Source organism: Sebastes fasciatus, chromosome 19, assembly GCF_043250625.1.
Source record: "Sebastes fasciatus isolate fSebFas1 chromosome 19, fSebFas1.pri, whole genome shotgun sequence".
NCBI lineage: Eukaryota > Metazoa > Chordata > Actinopteri > Perciformes > Sebastidae > Sebastes > Sebastes fasciatus.
In genome coordinates, this window is record NC_133813.1 from 26,082,524 (window position 1) to 26,095,291 (window position 12,768).

The following is a 12,768-nucleotide window of genomic DNA, read 5'->3' on the forward strand; positions in this document are numbered from 1 at the left end:
TGCCTAAACCTAACTGCAGCCGTTACACGATAACGACGTGGTGTTAAATGACACGCAAAAAAACTAAAATGCGTTATCATCATATCGTTAAGGAACTTTAACCGATTAACGCTATCGGTTAAAACGGGTAAAAGAAATATTAATAATTAATTAAAAAGCTGAGAAAAACTCAGAGGAGCGGCTTCTCTCTTTAAGGAGAAAAGCTGGTCAACCTTAAGAGGCAGAGCCGGAGTTGCAGGATACAAGAAGTTGTCTCTGGCTCGCTTGAAGGAAGGAGTTGTAGCCTCGTAGCATTTATCCACCGACTAATAAACTGTACACACACTGTCTGCTTCACCTATGTTCACAGCTGTAACACCTCCGACAAACCCACACACGGTCTGTCGGACACTCGCAAAAGTTGCGCCGCAATGACAGAGCGGCGGCGAGCACAGAGCTACCAGCAGAGCTACAGATGCTAACGTAGCACAAAAACACACTCTGCTTGTCGGACAATAGCTGCAGTTGGACGTGGCTGCATGTCCACGACACTACACGCAGCACCGTGGCTGCTAGGTTAACTATCCTGACGGTGAACTGGAGACTCAGTTGTCTGTTGTGCTCAAACAGTGCAGCTGGTACACCGCTGCATGCGAGGCACTAATCTTGTCAGTTAACGGTTAATAATCGGTTAACAAGGGTCGGTTATCGGTTAAGAACTTTTTTTCCAAATTAGCACCCCTAATCAGGTGGTTTTAGATCACAGAGCGTTTTAGATCATCATAAATGAAAAAGTTCTTAAATGTACTACTAGTAGGTATTACAAAACAAATCCAATGTCACTTATCAGAAAATGTTAACATGTAGTAGTTTTTAGAGCTAAAACAATTAATCAATTAGTCGATAGTTTGCAACCATTTTGATAAGCAATTAATACTTTTTTTTCAAGCATTCACTGGTTCCAGTTTCTCAAATGTGGTAATTTACTGCTTTTGTGCTGTTTTATATCGCTGTTTTAATTGCATTTCTTTTTGGTTCTGGGCTGTTGTTAGGATAAAACAAGCACACCTGTCACCATGGGCTCTGGGAAATGCTGATGGACATTTTTGTACCTAAAACGTTTAATCAATTATAAAAAATAAAAAAAATGTATAATCACCCTTGAAATTTGTATCAGAATTTAAGGATAATCTGATCAACAGCATGGGGTTCTTTGTGAATTTGTCATGCCTGAATATTAGTGTATGATATTTGAACAGATATTGGTGTCAAATATGAAGACAAAAGGAGGTGTTAAAGGGATAGTTCGGGCGTGAAGTGGGGTTGTATGAGGTACTGATCCATAGTCAGTGTATAACCTACAGTAGATGACAGTCGGCACGCCCACAGTTTGGAGAAACAGACAGGAGTTACCGACACGGGTGCAAAGCAATGTACTGCTGTGGACGGGGCCTGCAGCAAAACTTATTTTAGTCACCTCATAGAAAGGCCCGCCTAAAAAAATCAATATTAATTTAAGTGTACGCTATATTTAGAATATTTTCACCGCTTTACCTTGCCGTGAGACAGCCTTTTCCGATGGGGAACTGAAACCGTTTTTTCCATTGACTCCATTGAAAAAAAACAGTAATTTCATCTCGCAGAACACGTGGAGTGCTGGTCTACCTCTGCCTATAACACTAACAAACTAACCAGCAACTCCCGTGTTCTTCGAAGTAAAATTACTGTTTTTAAACTGGCGAACATATTCCAAATATACTGATTTCTTTAGGTGGTTAAATTACGTTTTGCTGCCGGTCCAGTCCACAGCAGTGCATTGCTTTGCTTCCATGTCGGTAACTCCTGTCTGGTTCTCCGAACTGGAGGCGTGCTGACCGTCATCTACTGTAGGTAATACACGGACTATGGATCAGTTCCTCATACAACCCCACTTCAAAACAACTTCAAAACTTCAAATTATTTCTGAGATGAGGAATTATGACTTTGAACTAAAACAAAAAACTGCAGTACCAGAAGAAAAGATGATGAAAATTAGACCTGTAAGTCCTCGTTGCCTGAGCCGTTCAAAGGTTCCTTGGCTTTGCACTGACAGAAAGTTCCTACATCTATAATTACATTAAGGCTAATGTGAAGTGGAGTTGAGGGGGAAGTGCAGCACGGAGAATCAAAAAAAGCTTGACTCAGCTTTCAAGAATTAAGGAAAGAATGAAAGCTATTTTTTAATTACTGAACAGCATCTGGAAGAGAGCACTGAAAACCTCAATATCTGGAGTTATGATCCGCTGGTACTCATATTCACTTGGGTTCTTTCCAGGAGGGGGGAACTTAAACTGAGGGACACCAGTGGAAACCATGTCAGTCACATGCACACCAAGAGAGGGGGGGAAAAGCACTCGAGAGTTGTGCAGTCGAGTTACTTACACTCTTTTTGATATCAATATTCACAACCGTGTGACTGGATTATAGACTGTGTTTGATCTTGATTTTGAATATAACCACAGATTATGTCAGCTGCACGGTGACTGGTTTGAAAATATTCAACGCCTAAGCCAGGGGTCAGCAACCTGCGGTTCCACAGCCAAATGAGACTCTTTAGCTCTACTCCAGTGGCTCCCTGTGGATATTTTAAAAAATTAGTGGAAATGAATAACTGTGTTTTTGTTTACATTTTCGTTCTTATTTATCATTGTTGTAGGTCTATGGTACGACGGTACGACGGTACAACGGAGTATCAGGGCCACATTGATAAAAAAAAATTAATCTGAGATTTCAAAATAAAGTTATGACTTTATTTTCGTAACATTACGACTTTTTTCTCATAATATTATGACTTTATTCTGGAAATCTCCGTGCTCCGGGCCCTATCTGCATTAGACTTATATACTATATACTTACACAATAAACTGTGATACCTTCATCACAATGCTCAAATGTTTTGCAGCTCCAGACAGATTTTGTTTTTGTTGTTTTTGCCTAAAATGGCTCTTTTGATAGTAAAGGTTGCTGACTCCTGGTCTAAGCAGTCGAAACTCTCAGCATTGCCAAGAACAACACCTCAGCTCACCTATAAAACGCCAATTATTATTCTGAAGGTGCTTCTTCGAGTAGGTGGCATATGACATCTACACTTGATCCACGCTGATAAGCTGAGAAACAACATGAGGACGCTCATTGAAGAGGAAAATATGACCTCTAAAGTGTTGAGTGATCCTTGTTTATACAACATTACCTCAATCTCTCCACATCCGAAACTTGCAGTGATGTCACCGACGGCGTTGATATCATGTCGATAACTGGAACTGTGTAACACTTGATATGATTCATTGTGGGCAGCTTTCATATTCTCAGCACTGCATCCAGTTAATACTGCAAATGTGAGGAAGATACACCTGTCTCCAGATTCGATACTATCACGATACTTGGGTGCCGATTCGATATATATTGCGATTTAATATTACGATTTATTGCGACTTTTTTTTTTACATTTTTAACACTAGACCATGGGAAAAAGTTGAATCATACACTTCTAGGGACTTTTACTTTGGAAAATATCTAAATTGATACAGTCAAAATTTTTGATTTTCAGCATGTACTGTATGTAGTCAGAGATGTCCTGAAGTCAAATATATCAGTCATAGTCGGGAATTATTTATAATTTTTTTTCCTGTAACCCAAAAATCAATGAATAAAGACATTTCACTCACAAAATGTGGTATTTTCTTTTTAATTTATAAGGGACATGTAATGTTTTATACTTCTGGTAAATATAATCCAATCAATCTTATTTCCATAGATGTATTTTGTATATACAGTTCTCTTTGTTAACATCTTATTCTGAAAACCGGACGTAGTCCCACGTGTCTACTTCCTCTAACTTCTCTAAGGTGGTCTCTAGCTCTCCCGTCAGCTCCGTTCTCTTTATCTATCCATGGTCAGCTCCATCAGGGCTGTTTGAATGCAGAGAACACAAATGTCAGTATCTGGGTGCTCTACAGTTGTAGCGTCGGCCCATTTGACCACGGAGATGAGAGCGACGGTCGGCTCGACCGCCACGTTACCGCAATACGATAACATTTCCTGTCCGTGACAGAGTTAGCATGCAGCTTTAGCCGTGATGTCTAGCTCTGCTTTTCCTGCAATATGTGAAACCCAAAGTGTTTCCATCCTTTACTGGATGTGTAGTGTTTACCACGTTGGATTTAACATGGGAGGGTGCAGGTCGTATCCACGACGACCCTCCGACGTTTTATACTTTCTGGGGTTTGTTTTGGTTGACGGATACGGTCACGTTATTTTGACTACAACAATAAAAGCGTTAATTTCCTTCAACCTCCACATAAACTCAAATGAAGCAAATATATCTATTCTGGCATTAAAAAATCAATTTCAAAATCGTAAAAAAAAAAATTGCGATACATAGGCAAATCCAATTTTTTTTCCCACCCCCAGCAAATGTTGCATTAACATATCCCACACAAGGGTTTGGTGTGAGTTACTGAATTACCATGACTTCATTGTGTCAGGAAAAGCACACAGTGGTGTCATCTTCTCTTCCTTTATCTTCTTTCTCTACTCCTCATCTCTCCGTCATTATATGATGCAAAGCAACTCAGTTGTCAAAGTCAGGCCTTTGTTTTCCGGATCATTTTCAAAACCATTATCTCCCACCATAAAGAATATGGCTATAATGACACAGCTGCCATTGTGCTCCTATACGCGCTGTAGGAAACAGGTCTTCAACAACAAGACACACAGTTCAAACATTGTCGGTTTGATCACTTCTAACCACGCAATTGGAGAAGACAATACACATATTACTGTTAATATAAGCAAACGATAAATAATGAGTCGCCCAACAGGATGCGCTTTCTATTTACAAAGTTCCATTGTATTTTTCCGCCACCAGTGTTTGTTTGCCAACCCAAGAAACGTGCATTCGTGCAATTTAAACCTGTGAATAAAGACACCAACAATACACTGACAGTAACCTGTTGAAGTGACGGCATGTTTGTTGACATGCCTAACGGACAAGATCCTGATGCAGCAGGATCAGTGGCAAGCTCTTTGTTTGCCCCTTAACTCTTGAGTCAATGTGTCTAATTATGTTGGAGAGAGAGAGAGGTTTGTGTTAGCTCGCTAGCTCTGAGCAAACACTGCCTGAACCCAATTCAAACTCAACACTGAACACTTCTCAGCAGTTTAATGTTCCCAGGTCAGGTATGTTTCTTTATTTTTTCCCCATACATAATTTTCACAACTATACAGTTGTATTAAATGTAAGTCTTTTTTTGATAGTTGGCAAGAGTGTAATTGGCAAGGAAGGCCAATAAATATTGTTTAATAAAAATGTTTTTTATAATATTGTTGTCTCAAACACCTGTTTTAAGAAACTAAGATGTAGACACACAGCACTGCAAGGTATAGATTATTATTCAGATTATATATATATATAATATTTGTTCAAAGAAAATAAAGACTAATTATGTTTGAGAATTTTGGCTATGCATAATTTAAATGTCTGCTATGTATATGTGCATATACAGTTTGTCTATACATAAAAAAGAATAAGATGAAAATAAAAGGATATTATAATAATAATAATATTATTAAGGCTGTGTTTTGATTTTGTCGACTAATTGATCAGTTGATTTAATCCACAGATCTGTGAAACCACAAAGAGTCACACAAAAGCACCACTTGGTGTTTAACACAGATTTAATGTCCTTCTAATATGCCTAAATGCTTCAAAACTATTATTCTTTATTTATTTATTATTAATTATAGTCTTATTGTTTGTTTGATGTTGTTCAATTCTCCATGTAACATCCACACATGAGCCTAGGTTTTGTACCAGCAATAACATTGTAAGTGGTAAAATTACTGAACATTGGGTAGCACATTTAGCCGTGAGTGTTTCTTACATTAATTAAGGTGATTTTTTGGTCTTTTAACAGACTCTTCAGTGTCCCACATTTCGGACATGACTGTCCCACGTTAGAAAAATCAAGATTTGTCTGAGAAAACTAGGCATTAGAGTGCTGATATGTCTACCATTTCTGTTATGAGTGTGATATCTGCATTTTATTTTTTTTGGGAGGGGTTTGATTAGGACACATCCTGGGGATTTCGGAATGGTTTGGATTTAAAGGTCTCATATCATGCTAATTTTCAGGTTCATACTTGTATTTTGTGTTTCTACTAGAACATGTTTACATGCTTTAATGTTAAAAAAAAAAAAATATTTTCCTCATACTGTCGGCCTGAATATGCCTGTATTTACCCTCTGTCTGAAACGCTCCGTTTTAGCACATTTCGACGGAATTGCAACAGGATTGCTTTGCTAGGCGACAGCTTGGGTCCATGTGTACTTCCTTTCAGCTGATGACATTCACATACACTGTAACTGGAATTAAACTTGGACTAGAATGTTTACGTTTAAAACTGCGTAAAGGGTCTAAATATTTTATATTTGTGACATCACAAATGGACAGAAATCCAAACAGCTTGTTTCAAATGCAGAGTTTCTGAATACGGGCTGTGTGTATTTCCCTGTGGATTGAGCTTTTCGATGCTTTCACAGTATTTATAGAGGACTTAAGCCTGCTTTATAATAAAAAAACATGAAAATCTCACTTTTTTTTAATAATATGTCCCCTTTAATGTATTGGCTTCATATCACAAAATATTCCAGAAATCTGAAATGCAAAAAAATTGCCCACATTTGGCTAGTTCACCCTATAATGTAAACCCAAGGTGTACCCACAATACTTTGCATAATTACCTATAAGCTCCAGTGTAATCATCAAATTCAAATAAGCTTTATTGGCATGAATGTTCAGGTTTCATTATTGCCAAAGCGAAATTACATATTAATGAATGATTACATTTCACAAGAAATAATCACAAAATAATCACAATCTAAATATACCAAATCCATTTTAAATATACATTCTTTTACAGATGTAGTTAATCAGAAATATGTTCGGAGCTTGTAGCACCTCTCATTCTATGGCAACAGTCAACATATTTAGCAGCTAATATTGCACATTGATTTTTCTCCCCACATAAATATGATATTTTGTGAGGACCGGGGAGATGGATGAACACAGGATATGTGTTACTTATTATTTCAAAGAAAAGTTGTCACTCAAGTGGAGTAAAGACAGGTGAATAACAAGGTGTTATTGTTTCACATGAGATTTATTTTTTATAATTATTATTATTAGTATTAATATTCTAAGTAGGCTAGCTAATGCACCAGGCTGAGGTCCACCCAGGTGACGCCCATGCGTCCAGGTGACATGGTTAAAATAGTCCTCACTGGTTATCCCGGTCTCAGTCTGCGTGCAGCGGCTCCCAGATGCACATGTCTCCTTTAACCCACATGTCTACATGTCTCAGGGACAACAGCAGTGGAGGATAAGCGCCCGTTGCTATGAATACAAACAAACCTCTCTCTCTCTCTCACTCTCTCTCTCTCGCGCGCCCCAGCCTCCTCCCCCCACGTGCTCCCTCCCTCGCGTCGCGTTAATGTTTTTCCGCGCCTTGTTGCCGAGCAACGAGGGCGTGTCCAGCAGCAGCTCCAGTGATTTAAGGATACCTCTCTCACGCGGTTTAGTCTCAGTTCAGGCTGCCGGTCCCGGTCGCTGCATGGCAACAGGGCGTTGAGGGGTTCCCCCGTAACGAAGCCTCTCCTCTCCGCTCCTCTAGGCAGTCTTCCCCAGTTAAACACCGCTACAGCACCGCCTCAGCGTTACAGTCCCGGTTAGTCCGCAGCACGGCAGCATGGACCGGATTACAGCATAACGCGCGACGCGGAGCAGAAAGTTTGGACCCGGTGGAGCCACGATCCGACAGGACTCCGATTCTCATAGATGAGGTGTGGATCTGGAGAAACTTTGAACAGTTTTTTTGCTCATCTTGTTTCTTGTGGACTATAACAGGATCCCCCTCCATAACCCGGATTTATATATCTATATTCTGTGTTTATTTTCAGGCAGCCTCCAAATGACGTCGAGATGGCTTTAGGTGGGACTCTGCTGCCCTCCATATCCACGTTCACCAGCGGCCCATCTATCAGTAAACCCATAGGAAGTGCCAATCCAGTGAGTCTCCTCATCTTATTACAGTAGGAATCATCTGTAACATGTGCTGTTTATTTACACTGTTTGTGTCGCTCCCATGTTATTATTATTATTATTATTATTATTATTATTATTATTATTATGGGCTTGACACCTCCATCTACTGGGGCGGTGCACCACACATGGGATCCTGCACCCCTCCTTAGAAAACGCCCTGATGGTTATTATTTGTATTATTATTATTAAGAATGGCTTGTTCAGTAGGCTACACATTGATTGCAAGATGATTGAAAGAAGAAGTGTACCTCTGCCACCACTAGTGTTGAGTGAGGAGAATCTGTATTCTAGGTAGTAGCTCTGTGCCAAGGACACTTGCTGCACCAGACTGAGCTGTCAAAATAATCACTCTCCTTTTCTCCTTGAAGCATTGACTTATATCTGATGTTCCTTATACATATTCAAAACAAGCACTCATTTCTAAGTGCGCTTTTCTCGTCTATAAACAGTAACGTGACACGAGCAGCTTCTTATTAATGCTTCTGTAACTTTCCCCCAGAGATGGAAGGAGGAGTTGTCCCATCTTAAGAGACCCAGCGTGCCAACCGGAAGCAGCCGCTCTGACCCGGACCGTCCCACCACCACCGGCACAACGAGCCCCAGCATGTCCAAGAAAGACGCTGAGCCTGACCTGGACTTGGACTACGACTTTATTCTGTCTAACTCCATCCTGCAGCAGCAACAACAACAACAACAGCAGCAGCAGCAGCAGGAGGAGGAGGAGGAGGCGGCGATGGCGTGCAGCAGCTCTGCCCAGACCTTGTCCCCGTCCCCCAGCTCTTTCTCCTCATTTCACCCTCTCCCCTCCCCTCAGGGCGCCGCCAGCGAGCTCCTCTATACCATCCCAGACATAAGCGACGTCTCGCCTTCCGGAGGCTTCGTGGCGGAGCTCATGAGACCCGAGCTGGACCCCGCGTACCTCCACCCCACCAGCCTCCACGGCAAGTTCGTGGTAAAGACGACAATGGACATGGGAGAATACAGCCAAGGCGTGAACGTGAGCAAGGTCTGCGTTACCGCCGTGTCGGACCCGACTCCTTCTCGCGCCTCGCCCCCCTTTCCGTGCCACAGGATAAAGCAGGAGAACCCCAGTACCTGCACCATCTCGCAGCCCATGGACCTCCACCTGGCTGGGGGGAACTCCCAGGGCCGAGGGAGCCAGCAGCAGCGTCCGTGTCAGTTAGAGCTCCACGGCTTCCAGGGAGGGAGGTCCATGTCGGGCGGCAGGTTATCCTCATCCTCCTCCCTCTCTCCGGACCATCCTCTGAGCCGGGAGCACCAGGTTCTGGGACACCCCCACTCTCAGATCCCTCTACCCCCCCAGGGATACCACCACAGCTCCCCGCAGGGCTACACCTCCTTCCCTCAGCCGTCCCCCCTGCACTACCAAGGTTAGAGCACGTTTTCTTCCTCTCATTATTCAGACCTACTTTTCTTGTAATCTCTCGTGGCTACTGAATGCAGTAATTTAAAAGTGGGAAAGAAATTTAACACAGAACAGATTAGACAACAGGAATATCGAGTCCGTGGAGTCTATTTAAATACATCTCATACAACCTTAAGGGATTTAATTATACCCCCAAAACCAGCAGTTCAAAAGGATTGAAACCTACATGCCCTGGCCTTGGGCAACAAACCCTCTTTTCATCATAAAGTTCTTTTAAACCGGCCGAAAAAAGATGCAAGACTTTACCAGATGTTTAACAAAACATGCAGTTATTTAGTTGTTTTCTTACGATCCGTATTCAGTGGCCATTGTTGTTTACTGTTATACTGTAGGACTTGGAAGTTCTTTGAAAATGTGGCTGCCTTTTCACACCGTGTTATATCTGATACACTGAATATTTTCTCGGTACCATGATGATGATGACCGTGATCTTTTGAACCCCCCCCCACAGAGCCCCTCATGATCTCCAGCGGGGACTGCTTACCGGAGGAACCGAAGCCCAAGCGTGGTCGGCGCTCCTGGCCGAGGAAAAGAGTCGCCACGCACACGTGCGACTACGTCGGCTGTGGGAAAACGTACACGAAGAGCTCCCACCTCAAAGCACATCACCGCACACACACAGGTATGTAGCGGTCAGCCGTTTATACCTTGTTTAGATGAAATGATGCCACTGTATTCTCACCGAGAAGCATATTTTTAGTTTTTATTTACTATTAAATCCAGTTGTTTTATCGTCAGTCAGAGCTGATTACTATCCTAAACAAACACGACCCAGTGGATTATTCAGTCGTGATGGGGGTTAGATGAGTGGGGGATGGGGACTGGTTTGGCAGGTGCAGTGAAACAGGTTGATACTGATCCCTGCTCAAATACAAACCTCGGGCCGATTACCTCGGCCTTTTCCACACTAGCTGCAGGACAGGACCGACCTCTTTTTCCTTCTCAAGGTGGAGAAGGTTGGGCCAGTTTAACCTCAGGGCCGCTCACTAACCGCTCCATGTGTGCATTGTGTTTCCATCAAAGGGGAGAAGCCTTACCACTGCGACTGGGAGGGCTGCGGTTGGAAGTTTGCACGTTCGGACGAGCTCACACGCCACTACAGGAAACACACGGGCCACCGGCCGTTTCAGTGTTCGAAATGTGACCGGGCCTTCTCGAGGTCGGACCACCTTGCTCTCCATATGAAGAGACACTTATGAGACTTTTGGATGAAGGCTCCCAGAAAAAAAAGATGTCCGCAAGAAACCCTTGAACAAACTTGTGACCTACACTTTTTAAAACCATAATTTGCCTTCAAGCCGTTGTCAAGACAACAAGACAAGCTGTGGTGTTCACGGCAAAAAAAAAAAAAAAAACACCCTCAAGAGCCTAGAATTTCTCTCAAGACTGACTTGAAAAGACCTCTCAGGCGGGGGTTGTAAACTTTTATGAAAGGGACCAAACTGGAATTTGTCTTATTTAACCGACAGAACTTGGAGGACCAGGTGCCAACAACTTTAAACTGGAAATGTATTTTTTGTCAGGGAAACCAGGAGCAACAGACAAACATCTCCAGAGGCCTTAAACACCAGCAACACGCCAACACAGGCTTTCTCCTATCAACTACACACTGTTCCAAATACTGTATTAATAAATACATCTATATTTATATACACATTTCACCTGCAATGCCATTAATTTCAGGTACAATGTTAATTTATACTGAATGGTGCTCTGAAGAAGGTTTTTCTCTTTATTGAAGAAAAGGTACCAAAGATTAAGGAAAAATATACAAAAAAAAAAAAAACTATGAAAAAGTGCCATATTTGTGTGTGTTTCTCGGAAACCTCTCTTCCACGATCTGACGTAAATCAGGTGAACACTTCACTTTATAAACGGTGATGGCAATCTTCAACGCACTGCAGTCGCAAAAGTGCAATAATTTATACGAGACATTCATATTTTTGTATGGAATGAGTAACTCTGAACAAAGATTTCTTTTTGTTTATAGCCAAAAAATATGTAATATAATCTTGAATTTTGTACATTTGTAAATAAAAATGCTTTGTTATTGTTTTGTATTTTACACTATAATAAAATAAAAATGTATTTGAAATAAGAAAGCTATAATGACCTCTTCTACTACATCTACATCATTATCTCATTGGTTTCCCAGCTAGTGTAATAGAGAAGCAGGTTTAAATGGCAGCAATAGCTCACACACAATAATCCCCCCCCTGATAATAGCCACATCGCTGCAGGCAAACTAACACAATGTTGCTGTTAAAAAGATTTTAAAAAAAAAGCTACACTCCTACAATGTCCTGTTTGCGTGGGTTTCTCTTTCCACCTGTCCGTGGAGAGAATGGGGAGGACAACCGAGTTCCTGGCTGACATTCAAGGGTGACACCGAATCTGGTGCCGGAGCCGAAGCTCTCAGGTGCACAATATGAATAAAACCCCATAAAGATGCTGCAGTGAGATAGATATGTCTCTGCTATATGGTTATGAATTACGTATGTAATGTATCCAGCTACATTTTTTTTCACAAAAAAGTTACATGACGATATTATGATCTTATGCTTTATGCTTCACTCAACAACTGAGTGACTTACACAACACTGGAAACAATATCTAAAGTTGATTTTAACACTGTAATAACAGCATATCCTTTAATGTATGTTAAAAGAAATATGGGTTTTCTTCCACAAAATTCTTTACAGTAAATATAGCGATGTTCCAAAACATAGAGGTCATGATTGCAGTTTGTATATTATTAAATTATATAGTGAATCATTTCGTAAAAATAAGATTGCACTTCTTCTTTTTCATAAGTAATACTTTAAAAGTGATTAAAAATTGACCCAACAATGATCAGTTATGTATTCATTTAAAAAATGACATTTTTATATCCATACACTTCTACTGTATTGTATGTTAACATCATAACACCACACAAAACATGTCTTAAAATTCATAAATGGTACAAACAAGCAACTAAAACAAAGAATTGCATTCTATTAATAGTGACGAGTGATTGAAACAACATAAGAGCCTACGGTATGTTTGATGTCATAAAATATGTATTTGTTTAAAGTCGCCTGGTAGAAGAGGTAAAACTAATAAGATGGCACTCCTTTTTGATAAATAATACTTTATAAAAGTGGTTCAAATTTGATCCAACCTGTGAGCAAATGATCAGTTATGTATTCATTTAAAAAA

The 12,768-nt window shown here is 40.9% G+C and overlaps 1 protein-coding gene across 2 annotated transcripts in view; it reads left to right on the plus strand.

Annotated features, from left to right (window-relative positions):
• Window positions 1–12,768, plus strand: part of klf4 (Kruppel like factor 4) — a 109,228-nt gene that overhangs the window by 92,770 nt on the left and 3,690 nt on the right. Inside the window, exons 2-6 of one of the 2 annotated variants that reach the window (XM_074617326.1) lie at window positions 7,690–7,858; window positions 7,976–8,084; window positions 8,620–9,511; window positions 10,019–10,189; window positions 10,591–11,669. In XM_074617326.1, the coding sequence (XP_074473427.1) occupies window positions 7,854–7,858; window positions 7,976–8,084; window positions 8,620–9,511; window positions 10,019–10,189; window positions 10,591–10,766 (1,353 nt within the window). In that variant the 5' untranslated portion in view covers window positions 7,690–7,853 and the 3' untranslated portion in view covers window positions 10,767–11,669. Of the gene's footprint in view, window positions 1–7,510; window positions 7,859–7,975; window positions 8,085–8,619; window positions 9,512–10,018; window positions 10,190–10,590; window positions 11,670–12,768 lie in introns of those variants that run through there. The other variant, XM_074617327.1, reaches the window with a different exon arrangement.